At 43.7% G+C, this 19342-nt stretch overlaps 1 protein-coding gene across 1 annotated transcript in view; it reads right to left on the reverse strand.

Annotated features, from left to right (window-relative positions):
• Nucleotides 1-6981: 6981 nt before the first annotated feature.
• The window catches only part of Sbno1 (strawberry notch homolog 1), a 52717-nt gene continuing 40356 nt past the window's right edge, over nt 6982-19342 (reverse strand). The window contains 7 exon segments of the mRNA XM_040731105.1: nt 6982-12938; nt 14072-14265; nt 14937-15013; nt 15542-15679; nt 18408-18500; nt 18573-18667; nt 18750-18896. Of these exon segments, the coding sequence (XP_040587039.1) occupies nt 12796-12938; nt 14072-14265; nt 14937-15013; nt 15542-15679; nt 18408-18500; nt 18573-18667; nt 18750-18896 (887 nt within the window). The 3' untranslated portion in view covers nt 6982-12795.

The following is a 19342-nucleotide window of genomic DNA, read 5'->3' on the forward strand; positions in this document are numbered from 1 at the left end:
TTCATCTTAATGGGGTTTGTCCTTATTTCTAAAGGTTTAAGTATTTTTAACTATTTATCTTTGTGTATGTTTGTGTGTTGTGTATGTATATGAAAGTGTGTTCATAGGAGCAGGTGTCATGGAAGCCAGGAGGGTTGGATACTTTTGAAGCTGGAGTTACAGAAATTGTGAGCTGCCTGTCATGGGTGCTGGGAACCAAACTCCTGTCCTCTGCAAGAGCAGAAGGTGCTTTTAGCCACTGAGCCAGCTCCCCAGCCACTATTGTTTTGTTTTATTTTGTTTTGTTTTGTTGTTTGCCAGTATTTTTTTGTTTTTGTTTTGTTGTTAATTGTTGTTTTTGAAACAATGTCTCATTGTTTTCCAGGGCAGCCTCAAATCCCTGACCTCAAGCCTCTTCTGAGCAGTGGGCTGGACACACAGAACCACACCCACTTAGTACTTCCCTTCTGATATTATAAGTGGAATCATCTTTTTGTTTGTTTTTGTTTTTTTGAGACAGAGTTTCTCTGTATTGTTTTGGAGGCTGTCCTGGAACTCGCTCTGTAGACCAGGCTGGCCTGGAACTCACAGAGATCCACCTGCCTCTGCCTCCCAAGTGCTGGGATCAATGGTGTGCACCACCAATGCCTGGCTAGAATCATCTTTTTAAGAGTTATTTTTGGGCCGGGCGTTGGTGGCCCACGCCTTTAATCCCAGCACTCAGGAGGCAGAGGCAGGCGGATCTCTGTAAGTTCGAGACCAGCCTGGACTACCAATCGAGTTCCAGGACAGCCTCCAAAGCCACAGAGGAACGCTGTCTCGAAAAACCAAAAAAAAAAAAAAGTTATTTTTGGGCTGGAGATGGCTTAAGAGCAGTGGCTGATCTTCTAAAGAACAAAGTGTGATTCCCAGCACCCACATAGTGGCTCACAATCATCTGTAACTCCAGTTCCAGGGAATCAAACACCCTCAAACACCCCTTTCCATCTCCACTGGTACTGTACATAGGTGGCAACTTTATATATACATGCAGACAAACACCTGCCCATATGAACTAAAACTAATTTAAAAAAAAGGTTTAGTAGCTGGGCGTTGATGGCACATGCCTTTAATCCCAGCACTCGGGAGGCAGAGGCAGGTGGATCTCTATGAGTTCGAGGCCAGCCTGGTCTAAAGAGTGAGTTTTGTCAGGACAGGCTCCAAAGCTACACAGAGAAACGCTCTTGAGAAACAAAAACAAAAAATAAGGGTTTATGTGTGTGCACATGTGTGCAGGTGCTCATGGGGGCCAGAATGGGGCATTAAATCCCTTAGCACGAGTTATAGGCTTTTGTTAGCTACTGGTGGGGTGCTGGGAACAAAACTCCAGGCCTCAGATATAGCACCAAGTGCACTTGGCTACTGAGCCCTCTCTTAACCCTTTTTCTTTCTTTCTTTTTTCTTTTTTCTGAGGCAGGGTTTCCCCCTTAGCCCTAGCTGTCCTGGAATTTACTTGTAGACCAAGCTGGCCTCAAGCTCACAGAGATCCACCTGCCTTTGCCTCCCGAGAGCTGGGACTAAAGGCATGGGCCACCACTGCCCAGAAACCTTTTTTTTTTTTTAGAAAGTTTTTTTTTTTCATTATCTGCATGTCTTTGAGTGGGTATTGGCGCAAGAATACAGGTGCCTGAGGAAGCTAAGAGAGTGTCAGATCCCCTGGAACTAGACTAACAAGTAGTTGTGAGCCACCTAATATGGATGCTGGCTTCTGAACCCTGGTCCTCTGCATAGCAGTCAGTTAACTCAACCACTGAGCTGTTGCTCCATCTCCAGGAACTGTCTTCTTTTAGGTCTGAATTTCTAAAGAAGCCATTGTTGTGCATGTGAATAGACCACAGCACAGGTGCAGAGAGCAGAAGACAACTTCATATCGGTTCTCCCTACCTTTGTGTGGGTTCCAGGTACTGAACCAAAAAGATATATAATGGTAATGAGTTGAACTTCAGGTACAATACACTAGCCTGGTCTTCACGTAGAACTTGTGCCTGAACCATGCCTACGAGCCATCTTGCCTGTCCTGCACTACTCATTTCTGGTGCATAGAAATAGAACTAGTTTGCCAGGCGTTGGTGGCACACGACTTTAATCCCAGCACTCGGGAGGCAGAGGCAGGTGGATCTCTGTGAGTTCGAGGCCAGCCTGGTCTACAGAGCAAGTTCCAGGACAGCCTCCAAAACAATACAGAGAAACCCTGTCTTGAACCCCGCCCCCCCAAAAAGCAATAGAACCAGTTTTATTTATTTATTTATTTATTTATTTATTTATTTTGGTTTTTCGAGACAGGGCATTGGTGGTGCACACCTTTAAAACCAGCACTCGGGAGGCAAAGGCAGGTGGATCTCTGTGAGTTCGAGGCTAGTTCGAACAGGGCAAGTTCCAGGACAGCCTCCAAAACAATACAGAGAAACTCTGTCTTGAAAAAACAAACAACAACAACAACAACAAAAAAAAAGAGTGCTCGTAACACCTACTCTCCGGAGAGGAGAAGCTACTGCAGAAGTGGAATATCAGCGTGGTCGGGGGACAAGGGTTTGGCGGCAGAAGCCTGAAGAGAAGCCACTTCCTGTGTGTTCTCATCTGCTTGTCATCATGAGTAAGGACCGAGGGCCAGTATTTGAATTCCCAGGATCCACGAAAAAAATGCCGTGTGAGTGTGACAACTCACCTGTAATCCTAGCACATGGGATGTCAAGAGGGGATCTCAGGGTCAGCTGGGTTCAGTGAGGGAGCCTCCCTCCATACACATGTGGAGAGCAATGGAAAGACACCATTGCCAACTTGACTTCCATAAAAGGCCCCCACCACGTGCCCACACAGGTGAATATGTACACACATACATACATATCCAACCAATCAAAAAAATCCAATATTCAAGACTATTTCAAAAAACCTAGACATAAAAAATCAAGACTAACGACTCGCCTAGCCATCTTGATTCTTGGTGTGATTTTTTTTTTTTTTGTTTTTTGTTTTTGTTTTTCGAGACAGGGTTTCTCTGTATTGTTTTGGAGCCTGTCCTGGAACTCTAGACCAGGCTGGTCTCGAACTCACAGTGATCCTCCTGCCTCTGCCTCCCGAGTGCTGGGATTAAAGGCGTGTGCCACCAACGCCCGGCGATTCTTGGTGTGATATTTAACACTACTCTCTAACTCTCTAACTTTCTGGTGCCAACGGTGGGCCCACTTCTAACCTAGAGAGCACTCACCACCCAGAGTGGGCAGTTTTCAGAGGAGAACTGGACTCTAAAAATAATTATTTTGCACATTTCTTTTAGCTTCTTTCTCTCCATAAAGGCCTCCACAGATGGCTTCTTTACATCATTCTCTCAAATGACTAGCTGATAAATATTCATACTTATGGAAATTGTGTTGTACATATTCCAACCTTCAGCAGAGTTGACATTTGTTTTATTTTGTCTCTCAGGATGGTGCCCTTTGTTCAGAAGGCTTGTTCTCTGTGAATGCACACTCACAAGTGTTTGCACGCGCACGCGCGCGCGCACACACACACACACACACATTCTTGCTTCCTCATAGGTAATTTTCCAGGGCAATGGTTCACAAGCAAGGGTGATCTTGTCCCACACAGGACATCTGGTGATGTCTATAGATACTCTGGGCTTTCACAGCTGGGGCTGAGGAAGTGTGTCACTCCTGGGACAAGGCTACTGCAGGCTAGGCGTGCTGTTGAACATCCCACAATCCCCAGGTTGGCCACCATCAAAAAGAATGACCAGTCAGGGACAGTAAGTAGGCCAGGACAACTAGAGTGAGGCAAAGAGTGGATGTGGGGGGACACAAAAATGCTAAACTGAGTCAAAGTAAACAAGCTAGAGAAAACACAAAAAATGGAGAAGGTTCTATATGAAGACTGGGCTGGTCATTTATAATAAAAGTTCAACTAGGGGCCTGGAGAGATGGCTCAGAGGTTAAAAGCACCGACTGCTGCTCTCCCAGGGGTCCTGAGTTCAATTCCTGGCAACCACATGGTGGCTCACAGCTATCTACAATTCAATCTGTTGCCCTCTTCCGGCCTGTAGGCAGAACAGTGTATGTAATAAGTAAAAAAAATTTTTTTTGGTTTTTCAAGACAGGGTTTCTCTGTATTGTTTTGGAGGCTATCCTGGAACTCGCTCTGTAGACCAGGCTGGCCTCGAACTCACAGAGATCCCCCTGCCTCTGCCTCCCGGGTGCTGGGATTTAAGGCGTTCACCACCAACGTCCGGCCTGCAATAAATCTTTAAAAAAAAAAAGTTCAACCAATTACCATCACATATCTTTTTGGTGGTATTCGGGGTTGAACCCAGGACTTCAAATATGCTAAGTAAGCACTCAACCACTGAGTGAGATACTCAGCATTTTTTGTTTTAACGGCAGGGCTTTTTACATCGTTTAGGCTACCTTGAATTTGCTATGTAGCCCAGATTAAATTCTAACTGGAGATCCTCCTGCTTTGACCTCCCAAACACTGGAAATCACTTGTACAATTGTTACTTTTTTTTCTTTAAAAGGGAGCTCAAGGTCAATTTTATTAGGGTTTGAAAGAAACATGCCAAGTAATCAAGCTGTCAATCTCTGCAGCTGCTTCGAAGAGCACCTCCATGGGGAAGCAGTAGAGAAAGCCATGCCATTTAGCCAATGGTGGAGGGGAGCTTTCACACAACAGTGAAGCTCAAAGCACACAAGAAAGATGCTTATAAAAGAGAGGGGGCAACAGTTTGCTTTCTGAAGCAGAGCAGAGCAAGCAGCTCTGCAAGTAACTGGGCTGGGAGGCGAGAGCCCTCGCACAATTACTCCTCCTACCTTTTTTGGCATGAATTAAGGCATGGAATCTATTAAGCTACTTTAAAAAATGTCTTATTGTATGATGGATGTGGTCACAGCACACCATGTCCATACATGTGAATGGAGTAGGTTCTCTCCACCTTTACATAGGTTCAGGAATTGAACTCAGGTTGTGAAGGTTGTCCAGCAGTCATTATCTGTGGGACCACCTCAGCAGCCCGTTTTAATTTTTCTAAAAATTTTCAGTAGCTGCATGTTGGTGGCGCACACCTTTAATCCCAGCACCTGGGAGGCAGAGGCAGGCGGATCTCTGTGAGTTCAAGGCCAACCTGGTTCATAGAGTGAGTTCCAGGACAGCCTCCAAAACAATATAAAGAAATCCTGTCTTGAAAAACCAAAAAAATTTTTTCAAATGTTTATTTTATGATGGGCAGTGGTGGCACATGATTTTAATACCAGCACTCTAGAGGCAGAGGCAGGTGGATATCTGAGTTTGAGGCCAGCCTGTACCAAACAAGCTCTAGGACACATAAGACTAGACAGCAAAATCCTGTCTCAAAAAAAATTTTTTTGCATGTATGTTTTGCTTGCATGTGTACACTAGTACACGTCTGGTCTCAGGTCAGAAGAGGTAATTAGGGCTCCCTGGCACAGAAGTTACAGGAGGTTGTGAACCATCATGTGGGTGCTGGGAACCAAACCCAGGTCCTCTGCAAGAGCAACTAGTGCTCTTGGCCTTGATTAATCTCTCCAGCATCACATTTTAAACTGCGACCGTGTGCACACGAGACTGGCGTATGTGTGGACAGAGGATGAGTTTCTGGGGACTCAGATGTTTATTGATGCTTTGCTTACATGTATGTCCATGTGAGCGTCTCAGATCCCCTGGAACTGGAGTTACTTGACAGGTGTGAGCTGTTATGTGGGTGTTAGGAACCCAACCTTAGTCCTCCAAAGAGCAGCCAATACTCTTAATCCATGAGCCTCCCCAGCCCCAAAACACACACACACACACACACACACACACACACACACACACACACACACAAACCAACTACCTTGGCTCCAAGTTTCTTCTCCTTTTTACCCCATCATGTCAGAGATAGTGAATGGCCAAACTCAGTCATGGCACCTGAACATTTGACTGAAGCAGGCATTGTAGGTCTCTGACGTCTGTGCCTGCCTCATCCATAAGCTGAGAGGGTGGAGCTTGAACTTTATAGGGATGTTATGAGGGCTTTAAGACTGAGATGGGCCGGGCGTTGGTGGGTATTCCTGAGAGGTTTCCATAATCCCTATGAGGTCTTACCTGCAAACACTCCCTACTGTAACCCCAAACTGTGAACAACAGAGTTCCAAACCTAGAACACTGTAATTTTTGATTAACATTTTCTTTTTTAAATTTATTTATTACATATACAGTGTTCTGCCAGAAGAGGACACCAGATTGACTTGTAGATGGTTGTGAGCCACCATGTGGTTGCTGGGAATTGAACTCAGGACCTCTGGAAGAACAGTCAGTGCTCTTAACCTGTGAGCCACCTCTCCAGCCCTTAACATTTTCTATGTAAGTATTAAGGGCACCAAATCCATAGACACTGAAGAGACTTTCATCTCTTATGAACACAGAAGGTTCACCTGAAATCTAGTTTTGACCATTTAACAATATAGAAAACACTGAGCTATTGGCTATCCCCACCACTTTCCCATTCATAGTGTTTCACTGGCAGTATTCCTTGTTTAGACACAGACAGAAGGGCTCTGCTCTGGGGCGCATTCTACCAGAGGTCTGAAGGCCCAACCTCTTGTGGCTGCTTTCTGCCTTATGCCTTTGCAGCCAACATCCAGACATAGCCCATGCCTACAGACTCAACCAATATGGGCAAGTCAACTATCTATTTTGCTATTTTGGTGTGTCTGTGTCCACTACGACACGTGCAGAGGTCAAAAGACAACCTTGAGAGCCTCACACCTACCTTATAGTGCCTTCCGTGATTTAGCCTCTATGGCAGTGGGGCCTGAGGCCTTCCTTGCACACACAGGCTATGCCTACCCAGACCTCCAGAACCCTTTCAAAGCACCAACATAAAAACTTCAACTCTTGCCAAGGAATAAGACTTTGAGGGAGGTTAATGACTAGGGTGACAGGTGCCACAAAAACACATCAACAACACCAGAATGAAAAGGATATTTAACTGTTTATTTTTATTTAAGAATTTTACAAAACAGAAAGCAAAATTCAAACAAAAATGAAAAACAAAGCCACAACCAAAACCTATACAGAGTACTTTCAGTGTGAAGATTGAGTGTTTCTACTTGAGGGTGAATGAGCCCTGCTCAGTGAAGCCGACACACTTGCAATTGCATGAGACTGAATTTGAAAGTTACATATCAAAATGACGGCAGCACTGGGTCTGGACACTGGGGAGCAGGTTCCCAGGAGAGGCTGAAGGCAGCAATGTGGCATCGTGGGAACAGCATGTAGCCTTCCTTCAGATGGACACTCCTGTGCAGAGCAGCAATACCAAGAGAACTGAGGAAACCAGAAGCCACCGAGAGTTCACATGTGACTCAGTTTCAGGTCTTTGGACTCCTTCAGATGTTCCCAGATGCACTGTGTCAGATGAGGAAGACCAGTGCCCACACACAAAATACCCTTTGCGCAAGGAGGTAGAACCTGGCACAAGTTTTATTGCAGAGACACAGACCTCTCCCACCCCTCATGGTTGATAAAGTGGTTATTGAAAAGCAGTAATAGTTTGCAAATTCGATAAGAACTATGAACAGGATGAATTTTTTTAGTGGTGAGGCTGCACTGTGCTATGTTAAGAAAAATTTTAAAAGAACCCTCAGTCCCACAAAGACAGGAACCGCTCAGGTTTCTTTACCTTCTTCAGTGCCAGTCACTGCCATGGCAGCAAGGTCCTCCCCATCTATCTGCACAGGCTCCCAAGGCCCTTCCTTTGGGTGGGGTCTGGATTAGCAGGCCAGAAGCAGAAAGGCCAGACTAACTCTCCCCCAGGGACTTGCATACTATTTCTCAACCCTAAGGTGTCTTGAAGTGCAAAAAAAAAAAAAAAAAAAAAAAGTAGCTGCCACCTTCTGTCTCTCCGCACTAAATGGTGTCTCACAGTTAGCTGTTTACTGTAGAACTCCTGGCTTGTGCATGCCCTGATACATCCCTACAGATAGCTGGCTGCTACTGCAGGACACATGTCAACCACGTCTCAGGCACCAAAGGAAGGGAGGTGGGGTGCAAGGGAATTCCTGCTGGAGCAATCTGTGACAGGCCTTCAGTCATGACAACTAAGTTCCAAAGATTCAGCCAAATGGAGGCAATTTTCAAAGTGTCATCAAGTCTACCAAGCTGAATGCTCACCGAAATCTTTCCTGAGAATTACAGAGGACATTTTTTGAGGGTACAAAGGCGTGTAAATAAAACCCCACTCCTGTGCTAGGTGAGGGTCAGCACCATCTCCATGACCTCCCCAGGCCTTCGCACCAATATCAATGCCCCAGAGCTCAGAATCTCTGTTACAGGTCATCCAGCCAGGAGTGAGACCCCAACCCTGAACAGCCTTGTGTGCTAAAGGTGGTGCCAGCTTCTACAGAAGAACTGCTGACAAATATTTGTGGCCAGTTATAATCAAATTACTGTGTTTGTCATAAACTAATCTGCTCACCACCTGTGGGGTCACAGAAATGCAACTTCTTATACATAGGAAGTATGCAGCCAAGCCACGAGCCAATGAACTATTTGCAAGGTCTTACTGTCAGGCAGGTGGCAGGGAATGAGGGACTACTGGAGTAGGCCTCAATAAAGGCAAGAGTCAGTCAGTCAGGCTTCAAAGGAGCTGCAGCTGGCTACAGGCACACGAAGATATTAAAGGAGCTCAAGGGAGGTCTAGAGAAGCTTTTCCTTAAATATGAAAGCATCAGGCTCACTTAGCTTCCAGAAAACAAAAATGAGCACAACCAGTCACATGGTGACAGGGTCAGGAGCAGTGCTCACGTGCATCCCAAGACAGCATAGCCAGGTATGTGGGCAATGTGGGAAAGAGGACTCCTACAAACAGGAGACAAAGACGAACTCTAAACAGAGTATCTACTGACTCAGCTAAGAAGCTTTCCACAGTTTCCTAAGTTTTAAAAAACAAAAATAATAAGATGTCCCATATGGGAATCCAGAAAAGAATAAATAGGAGGGGAAGGAGGAGGGGGACACAAGAACAAGTGAATGGGGCCCTGATTTACAACATTTACACTTGAAATGTAGAAGAACTCACGCTTCCCTATACATTCATTATGTACATATATAAGTACAGTATACAACAGAGGGTGGGCACTCTTGCTTTACATAGCTAGCCTTGTTGAGAGATTTTCTTGCAAACGGTTTCCATCTGATAAGCTGCATCCATGACATGAAATGTTTGGCTCATTTCAGCACAGTGTGCCAAAGCAGCTGTGTGTGTGTGTGTGTGTGTGTGTGTGTGTGTGTGTGTGTGTGTGTTTCACCAGAGTCCACACATATCGGAAGGACATTTAACAAACACACCATCAGTGTTTCTTTTGCCGTGAGTATTCCTCAACTAACTAAACACTCACTGTGTGGATCCTAGCCCAAGAACAGCTTTTCTGGGACACCATTCCTAGCAAGTGCCAGAGCCCATAAAGGTCCCTCTATAAAATCAAGATCCCTGGGTAAGGTCTTATGGGATGATGACATCTCCACCTTCATTCAAGTGAGCCACAGCAGCCCCTGTGCTAATATGGGAAGTGGAGGAAAGGACAAGAATTGTACATGGATGTCCTCCTTCCCCTTCTCTGCTTTCTCAGAAGTTGTTCTAATATCATTGCATGGAGATCGGCTAATAAAAGTCCCAAAAGCTACAGCCAAAACTCCTGTGGAGTTTGGTAATCTAGAACTTTTCTTTCCATAGACAGAGCCAAATCACAAGTTTTATTGTTGCAACTCAAAAGGTTCTTAAGTGCTGAGTAAGAATAAATACATGTATGTGCATACCTACAGTGCTTTGGATACAAGTTCTCCCTAATCTATACACATAGGAAAAAGCAAACACTCAAAGCAGATCTGCAATTTAGTAGGAAAAGAGCAAACTGCTTAAACTGCCTAGCTTTCTGATAACTTGTGTTTACATAAACACTTAATACTTCTCTGACTCTGCACCACTGACAGCTCTGACTTGACCACAAAGAAGGCAAGCCTGTGGCACAAAGGCTGCTAGGGGAGAGAGACATGACCTCCCTAGCAAGCATACCTGAGCAGCATGGAACCTGGGAGTGATTTTCAGCACAATCGGGACTGTAAACTCTGAAAACACGGATGGGATCAACAATAGGATCTGCTGCTCAGAGTTGTATTGCTTAAGTGGGAGAAAAGGCATCACAGAGGCCAAGGACTTAGGGTGGGTAGAGTTAAGTGATACCCCTGGATGCAGACGTGGCATTCAGATCCAGTGGGATACTGGACCAGTTACTTATGTGATAGTGGCTGAGAAGACTTGGATTGTGACACAAAAGACCCTTGAATGCTGGAGCTTTCCTGGTGACTGACATAGATTTTTACAGGGCATAGCGCAGAAAGCGCATGCTCCTCTCAGAGGGTTGGGCATCAACCCCAGGTACCATCCATACTGAGTGGGCAAAGGTGACTCAGCTTCTGCCCTTCCACACCACTTGCCTTTTCAAGTCTGCTTTGAAAGGGCCTTCAGATGCCTAGTATTCGCGGGCCTTTTCTTAGTAAACAACAAAAATGATGAACAGAACACAAACAGACCCCTTACCAAGACTTGTCTACTCCAAGAGCATGTCACAGCGTCATCACTGGGTGAGGTGTTCACTAACCACATGCTAGAGAAATCCTGTAGGTGTTGCTTTAAAAGCACCAGAAAAGCCAGGACCCACCAAAACAGCTATCTGCACACGCGAAGGGGCTGGCATCAACAGCTTAGAACACGGCATCTTTCCCGTCCTCTGGTCTCACAGAGAAAGTGAGTTAAGTTAAGCCCTTCCTTAGGCCTTTTTCATAACATGCCAAAGGAAGATGAATGGTCCACCAGTTCAAAAACAAAAGCTCAGAGGTTTTGTGAAGGGGACACAATTCTACTCTCAGTGGCCAACTGGACTAGACCACGAAGGGATACTGTTCGCTCGATGCTCATGAGATCACTGCCTGAGATACACGGAATGAGGATAAAAGTTGCATCCACTGGGCAAAATGTGCCCAAGAACAAAAACCATTCTCCACTTGTTCTTTGAGGCACTAAGAATAAATAAATCTGAAACAATATTACGGTAAACTTAACCAAAGAAACTTGAGAGAATGAGAGCCCTAAGTGCTCTATCTGGTTTCTGTCACTACACACACCTCACCCAATTCTTTGAGAAGTTTAAAAAGCTACAAAGAGAACAATTCAACTTGAAAAACATTCAAAAGTACCATCATTTACCCCGTCCTTAAGATCACCTCAAATTCCAGGAAGGGGTGTCAGTCAGACTCTAAGGCTACCTGGAAGGCTAAGGCCACGCTGAGTTCTACAGAGCCCTGCTACCTAGGCCTGGAGTCCCCAGTGAGGGCCTAAACAAGAGTCCACTTCATTAGTACAATAACTTTTTTATTCAATATCTACAAGATTTTGATATCTTGTAGCTTTTAACCAGATTTATACAATCTCAATGTTTCAATAGTGCAACCTGTGCAAGCAAAAAAAAAAAAAAAAAAAAAAAAAAAAAGGGTAGAAAAAATGGGGGGAGGAGAGGCTGGGAGAAAAAACAAAAAGACCAATTGTCCCCTCACTGGTTTTTTATAAACATCTATTATAGGCGAAACAAAACTTACCCATGTTATAGATAAGTGTCTATTCACATTTGTACATTACCATTTTTAACAGCTGGAGATAATCTCTACAATGTCTTATAGCACATTAAACAATATTCAAGTTACTGGGTAACAACAACAACATACAGCAGAAGCCAAGTGTTTTCTCACTGTCTAGTTTACAACTCAAGTACGGTTTCCGGTTTGAATGACCAAGCAGATTCAGATAATGAAGTAAAAAAGACTGTGTGCAAGATGGAAGCCAATTATACTTCTTCCTAAAACTATGTTTAAGTTAAGGAGAATGTAACTAGTAAAAGGCTTTCAGCCATTTTTTTGCAGCACAAATTAGAAATACTATTAACACATTAAAATAAACTTTTAAAGAGTTTTATCACAAAAAAAGGTATGTACTTACTTTACTACTTTGACAAGAAACTTGGGACAGGGAGGAGCAGGTAGGGCTGAGGGTTAGAAGCAACACCCAGGTATCAACACTAGAAATGCAATACCCAATTCTGTCCATCTCCAATGCTTCTCTCCACACGTGACTTCTGTGGTAAGTCTTGATTACACATGCTTTCAAAGACATGCACTGCCAACGGAAGCTACGAAAGAACCTGAATGCATGGCACACGCAACCCTTTACTTCATGCTGTAGGAAACATCGTTTAAGTTGGAAAAGAAACCAATATATATATATATTCTGTATTTAGAGACTTAGAACACATGCATCCGGGGAACTCCCACAGTAATGACAAGGATGTACTGTGTTAACCCTGAGCACTGTAGAAAGGAAAAGTAAAGCCAGTTTGGGAAGTTCCAAGCATTTTCAACCAACTGTGGTCTTGTAGCGTTTAACAAACTCACAGACAGACACATACACGCGCGCATAAACACATCCGCTCTGCTCACCCAAAGTAAAAGAGCACAGGCAGCCCCAAGGAAGCAAGAGGAAAGACACGTGTCCCCTCCACTCCGCTTGCTGTCAGCATTGCTGCCTATTACAGGCTTGTCCTTAACCCCCAAACTAGAGAGCACAACTGGGAAGAAAAAAAAAGAAAAAAAAAAAAGAATTCTTTGGAAACTGTCCCTGATTTTTATGCAAGTGGTATGCTCTCACAGCATTCTACACCACGTGGAAGCTGCTGCTGTTTACGCGTTGCTCAAGTTGGTGATGCTCTGTGGGTGATGCTGCTGCCACAGCTGTTTTTGTTGGACTGCGAGCTGCTGAGACTGGTCTGAAGTTGACAGGAGATTTATAAGAGGAGACACGCAATTTGCTGGAATGATCAAACCTGTAATTAGAAAGGAGAATCTATGAAGTAAAATCCAGCAGAAACTACTGTATAGTAAGTAGTACATCTTCACAAAGGACTGCAAACCTCCCCCAGAAACAAAGACAGGCGGCAAGAACTGGACTCAAGCTGTTCATGGGAGACTCCCAGATGCCTCAACATGGATGCTTGTGCACACATGCATGTGCCCAGTGTAACAAGTGCGCAGTGCAGTACTTTCCCATCAACCACTTCATAACTTCATAGTCCTTCAGATACAATGCCTTCCTTCTGCCACTCAATAAGGTGCAAATGTACATCTTAGTCATCAGCAGAGATGGACACAGAAGACTACAGGGCAAGTGGAGGAACAGGTCCTAGCTAAGGGAATTTGAGTCCTACCCAATGTAGCAGCTGAGCATGTCCCCCTCCCCCAATAGGGCTTCTTTGTGTAACAGTCCTTGCTGTCCTGGAACTCACTCTGTAGACCAGACTGGCCTTGAACTCACAGAGATCCATCTGCCTCTGCAGTGTGTACAGCAGCAGCAAACACATTATGTGTGTTTACAACCACAACTACCTGACCAGAAAAAAAAATTCACTAACTGGCAAGCAGTCCTGCCACAATAAAAGGGTTGTCAGCAAGGAACGGTGTAGGAACTAGCCGACTTGTAGGACATCTATAGCTGACCACATTGCTCTGACCTAGCCTGCTGTCCTAGCCTCTGCAGGACTTAAAGATCTCCTCTGGGTTGTGGCCTGAAGATGTACAGACAGCCTCAGCCTGGCTGGCTGAATGCAGCACCTGAGAAAGAGTAGGTCATCTCCAGAGTAGCAGAGGGTAATGGTCAAGAGAAGTTGAGAGTGGTATCAAAGACAACTGCTGACAGATCACAATGTCTAATACAAGGATCAAGTACAACTGGCTATTGTAGTGCCTGTCTGTGATCCCAGCATCTGAGGGTCTGAAGTCTTAAACTGCTCTCAGTCTTGTAAAATAGATAGCATGTTCTGTGCCCACTACTAGAACAAATAGGAAATAAATCAGCAACAAATCTAAGATGTTAGCAGTGAATAATAATAATAATAATAAACAATAGGGTAGGATCTCACTCTTCCCACTCGAACAACAACAACAAAAAAAAGCAGCTCACCTACAATCCGCTGTCCATCTTCAGTTCTTAGCCGCACTATCTGCATTTTCACATTTGTGCCACTGACAGAGGCCAGAACACCCTCCACTTTTGTCCAGACACTCAGTACTGAGCCACATAACACGTAGTATGTGCGGCAGCGGAGACCTATCTCACATACCAATCCTAAGCTTGCTTTTTTGCAATTGCCACGCCTAAGAAACACGGAAAGAGAAATATGTATAAAAACATGCATACACACGACTATTCTGCAAAGCCTGGCCACACTTCAAGAGGAAAAAAGCTACATGACTTTTTCCTAGGACATTCCTTGGGCTTACTAGTTTATCCTTTCCAAATCTAAGGTGTCCCAATTGTGCAAGTTCAGCTACGCCCAAGGATGGCCTTCTTGCACACTTTTGGCACTTCAATATCCTGTTCCTCCGTGGCAGTGCTTATTACCGCCAGTTGATACTGTGTCAATGAACCTGCTTTTTAAGTCTGACCTGAAGCAACTGGAGTACAAATACCACAAATAAATGCAAGAAATGAGAAAAAAGAGTTACAGAAGTATCTAAATTATCAAAGTAAAATAAATTTGTTTTGTTTTGTTTTTTTTTGAGACAGGGTTTCTCTGTAGCCTTGGAGGCTGTCCTGGAACTCACTTTGTAGACCAGGCTGGCCTTGAACTCACAGAGATCCGCCTGCCTCTGCCTCCCGAGTGCTGGGATTAAAGGCGTGCGCCACCAACGCCCGGCTAAAATAAATTTAATACAAGATTTTACTTATTTTTACTTTTGTGAGTGTGGGTGTTCTGCCTGCATTATGTGAAGTAAATTACAAACACACACATACACAAAATGTGAAGCAACATGGAAACACTAACCAATACGCATGAGTACAGGTGTCTGCAGAGGAATTATATTGATCCAGCCAGTGCACCAGAGCATCATCAGAGACTACCTGCAAAGACAAAGCAAAACCCCATTGCAACAACTCAACACCTGACCTGATTACTAATTTCAGGAGCAGTCAATAACAACAAAATCATCTTCCTCAGAAAACCTAGCTTCCACTACTAGCAGAATGTAAATACCACCCCCCCCCTTGGGAAGCTTTGCAGATAGCTAGTTGAATACAGTTACTTCTAGAAAGGCAATACTTTTAGAAAGCTTATACGCAATGTTGGAAAAACAGCTATTAACTTTTCTGGAAATTTGTAGGATAGAAATATATGGCATGCCCACCACAAATCAAAAGCTGGTAGGAAGGACATCCCAGTACCAAAGCATTGCACTGTGATTTGGGCATGGAGAGTCACATGCTCATCTTGTCTCAATGTGCAGTAACATCAAAACTGCAACAGCAGTATAAAAGAAAACTTGCTACTGTAGTAAAATGGCCATCCTTGAACTCAGGAATTATAGCTAATATAGTTTCCTATCACAAAGCAAATATTTACACAGTACCAAGTGTGACTTAAGAAAATACCTTCTTATATTTCTTTTTCAGATCAGCATAAATTTCTAGTTTGAGTTGTTTCCCAGTGTTTGGTCGGTAAATTAAAAATAGTTTCTTCTTAGGGTTGACTTCTTTAACTAAGATTGCAGTTTTTTTGTTGTTTCTTATCTATTAAAAGAACAATTGAAAAAATATGTAAGCACTTGATTCTACACAATTAAAAATATTCTGTCACAACATCACAGCAACAAATTCAGTACTCAAATGACAACACCAAGCAGGGAGGTGGTGGTGCATGCTTTTAATTCCAGCACTTAGGAGGGAGAAGTAGGGGGAATCTTTGAGAGTTTGAGGCCAGCCTGGTCTACACAGCTATTTGCAGGGCCAGTTAGGGCTGTTACACAAGGAAACCTTGTCTCAAAAAAAAAAAAAAAAAAAAAAAAAAAAAAAAACCATAAAACAGACAACACCAGCTAAAGTGTGCAACCACAAGCCTCAGAGGAGGCTGCTTAGCTAACTGGCTAATCACATAAATTGAGGGTCATAGCAGCCTTTACTTCTTAAATAATTCTTTTATTTTTATATACTTTAATAATTTACATAACTTAATTTTATGTGCAGTGTTGTGAAGGTATCAGATCTCCTGGAACTAGAGTTACAGGCATAGTTTTTTTGTTTTTTTCAGGCATAGTTTTAAGCTGCCATTTGTGTCCTAGGAATTGAAGCCAGGTCTGAACAGTCAGTGTTCTTAACCACTAAGCCATCTCTCCAGCGCCCCATCTCCTTTTAGATGAATTTCTATTTTCTACTTTATTTACTTTTTTAAAAAGATTCATTCATTCATTCCATATGCAGTGTTCTGTCTACATGTATGCCTGTATGCCAGAAGAGGGCACCAGATCTCATTATAAATGGTTGTGAGCCACCATGCAGTTGCCAGGATTTGAACTCAGGACCTATGGAAGAGCAGTCAGTACAGTATTCTTAACCTCTGAGCCATCTCTTCAGCTACAGTTTTTTTTTTTTTTTGAGACCTCCAACCATGGGCCAGAATGGCCTGGAACTTACTATGTAGACCATGCTAACTCCTATGTCTGTCTCCACAGAAGACTTCTGTGTCTATTATGTGTGCTTATTTATTTACTTTTTGAGAATTTTTTTCTCTTTCTTTCTTCCTTCCTTCCTTTCTTTCTTTTTGCCAGAAAAGGATTTCTCTGTGTAGCTTTGGTTGCCATGGAACATGCTGCTGATTACGCAGGCCTCAAACTCACAGAAATCGGTCTGCCTTTGCCTCCAGAATGCTGGGATTAAAGGTGTGTGCCACCTTTTGTGTGCATTTCATACATGTATTAATATATTCTGATTATAGTCACCCTCCAGAGATAATACAAAACATTCCCCTCCCGGCTTCACGCCTGCTGCTTTTAGCCTGCTGCTTTTAGCCAGAGCTCAATCATGCCCCAACGTGTGAGTGTGAGGGTATCTAGTGTGAACCCACCTTCCTCCAGCTCCTAGCTACAGGTGTGACCTTATGAGCTCCTTCCCATCCTCCACAGAGCCTTCAGAAACTGTCAGAATAAGTGTTCTCTAAAAAAAGTTTGCTTCTTCTGTTCTTTATACATGGAATTAAGATAAAAAAAATCTCAAAACAAAAAAAATTTTTTGAGACAGGGTAGCCTAGGCTGTCCTGTAACTCACTCTGTAGACCAGGCTAGCCTCGACTCACAGAAACTGGCCAGCCTCTACCTCTGAGTGCTGGGATTAAGGGCATGTACCATCAGTGCCCAGCAAGTAGAACTACTTAAACATGCAAACAAAAACTACTATTAAAAAGTAAAATAAGCCGGGCGTTGGTGGCCCACGCCTTTAATCCCAGCACTTGGGAGGCAGAGGCAGGCGGATCTCTGTGAGTTCGAGGCCAGCCTGGTCTACAAAGTGAGTTTCAGGACAGCCTCCAAAGCCACAGAGAAACCCTGTCTCGAAAAACCAAAAAAAAAACCAAAAAAAAAAAAAAAACATTAAATTATAAGAGCAATACATTATTTCAAAAAGCTAGCTACTGGCTAAGTGTGGTAGGTGGTGCATGCCTGTAGTGCGGGCACTCTGGAGACTGATGCATACATAGGGCCAGCCTTGACGCACAGAGAAAAGCTGAGAAGGGCTCCATACTAGAACCTACTGTTGTTTCCATCTGTAGTAACTATGTCTCTGAAGTACCAGAGGCACAAACTCAACAGTAACCAAGTTCAGAGGCCTTCCTAAAATGAACATGAGGCAGACAAAGCAAATAAGAGGAAGGCAGGACCCACTGGTGACTGACCAGAAGAGACCACAGGAGTAAGATGAGAAGCTCAAAGAGTATACTCTGTAACTACCCAATTCTCCCATAATACAGAAACACAACTGTTTTTAAATTTAGGATGTGTGGGACTGAAAAGATGGCTCACTGGTTAAGAACACTGGAGAGGACCCAGGTTGGTTCCCAGCACTCACAGGGTAGCTCAGAACTGTCTGTATTCCAGTTCCTGGGGGATCTGATGACCTTCCTGGCCTTTGTGGGCACCAGACAAAAACTCCATATACAGATGCTCATGTAAGCAAAACATGCTGTACATACAAAATAAAATGAAGCCTGACATGGCATGCACACCCACACACAATAATAAACAAATCAATAAATAAGATAAGATTTAATGGCTAAGGTTAGCCAGGCATGATTGTGTACTCCAAAGGCAGAGGCAAGGTGATCTATGTGAATTCAAGAGTTTTCCCAGAACAAGCCAGGACAGCACAGTGAGCTCTATATCAAAAACAAAAAAAGTGAAGCCATAAAAATAAGAAACCCAAGAAAAGCATGCTTTTCCTGATAACACTTTGAAGAAAATTCAATTCTTACTTGCAATGATAAGTAAAAGCCATCATCTGGTCCTGTCAGCTCTGCCCAAATCTTGGTTGCTTCTTCCCAGGACATTCCCCTCTCCACGCTAATCTGTGAAAGACAGAGATTTAAATGCAGTTCCTGTGTGGACACTGCAAAGCAACAGCCATTTTGCAAACTTACTGTGTATAGCTCTACGTGGCCAGAGGTTGAGTATCCTGGAGTCAGAAACTTCTTCACATCACTCTTCCTCACCTTCTCATCTCCAGAACCCAGATCTTCAGAAAGAAACAGGATGTATATAAATGGGGAGATACTCTGGACCAGGAGCACAGAGTGTATGTAAGAGTCCTCACTTACCTAGGATTCCCATGTCATATCTTCCATTTTTCTTGGCATTCTGAACAACTGCAGTAAGTGTGTCAGCAAAATACTGAAACAATGCATTCTGCTGATGTACCTCCATGCCCAGAATTCTGTTTAAGAATTTTCCTATATTGTTATAGTCTGCAATGACAAAAATATGAAAAATTCCATGAAAGCCAGTTTGTGAGCAAATCTAAATCCTCTGAGACAACATAATCAAAGCAGCAAAACTTTAAAATTAGCTGGGCGTTGGTGGCCCACACCTTTAATCCCAGCACTCGGGAGACAGAGGCAGGCAGATCTCTGAGTTCAAGACCAGCCTGGTCTACAGAGTGAGTTCCAGGACAGCCTCCAAAACAATACAGAGAAACCCTGTCTAGAAACAACAACAACAACAACAACAACAAAAATTTCACGAATTCCCTGGTAATTAATTAATTTGTCCTTTAGCTAGGTAAACCTTCAAAGTGTCACTTCAAGGTCTAGTCCTCCACTCAACTTTTGAACTGCCCTTACAACAGGCTGCACTATAGTATCCTGGCCCTTTCCAACTTTGGCCACCAGCAGCTACAACACAAGCTCACATG

Source organism: Mesocricetus auratus, unplaced genomic scaffold, assembly GCF_017639785.1.
Source record: "Mesocricetus auratus isolate SY011 unplaced genomic scaffold, BCM_Maur_2.0 Super-Scaffold_100025, whole genome shotgun sequence".
Lineage (NCBI taxonomy): Eukaryota > Metazoa > Chordata > Mammalia > Rodentia > Cricetidae > Mesocricetus > Mesocricetus auratus.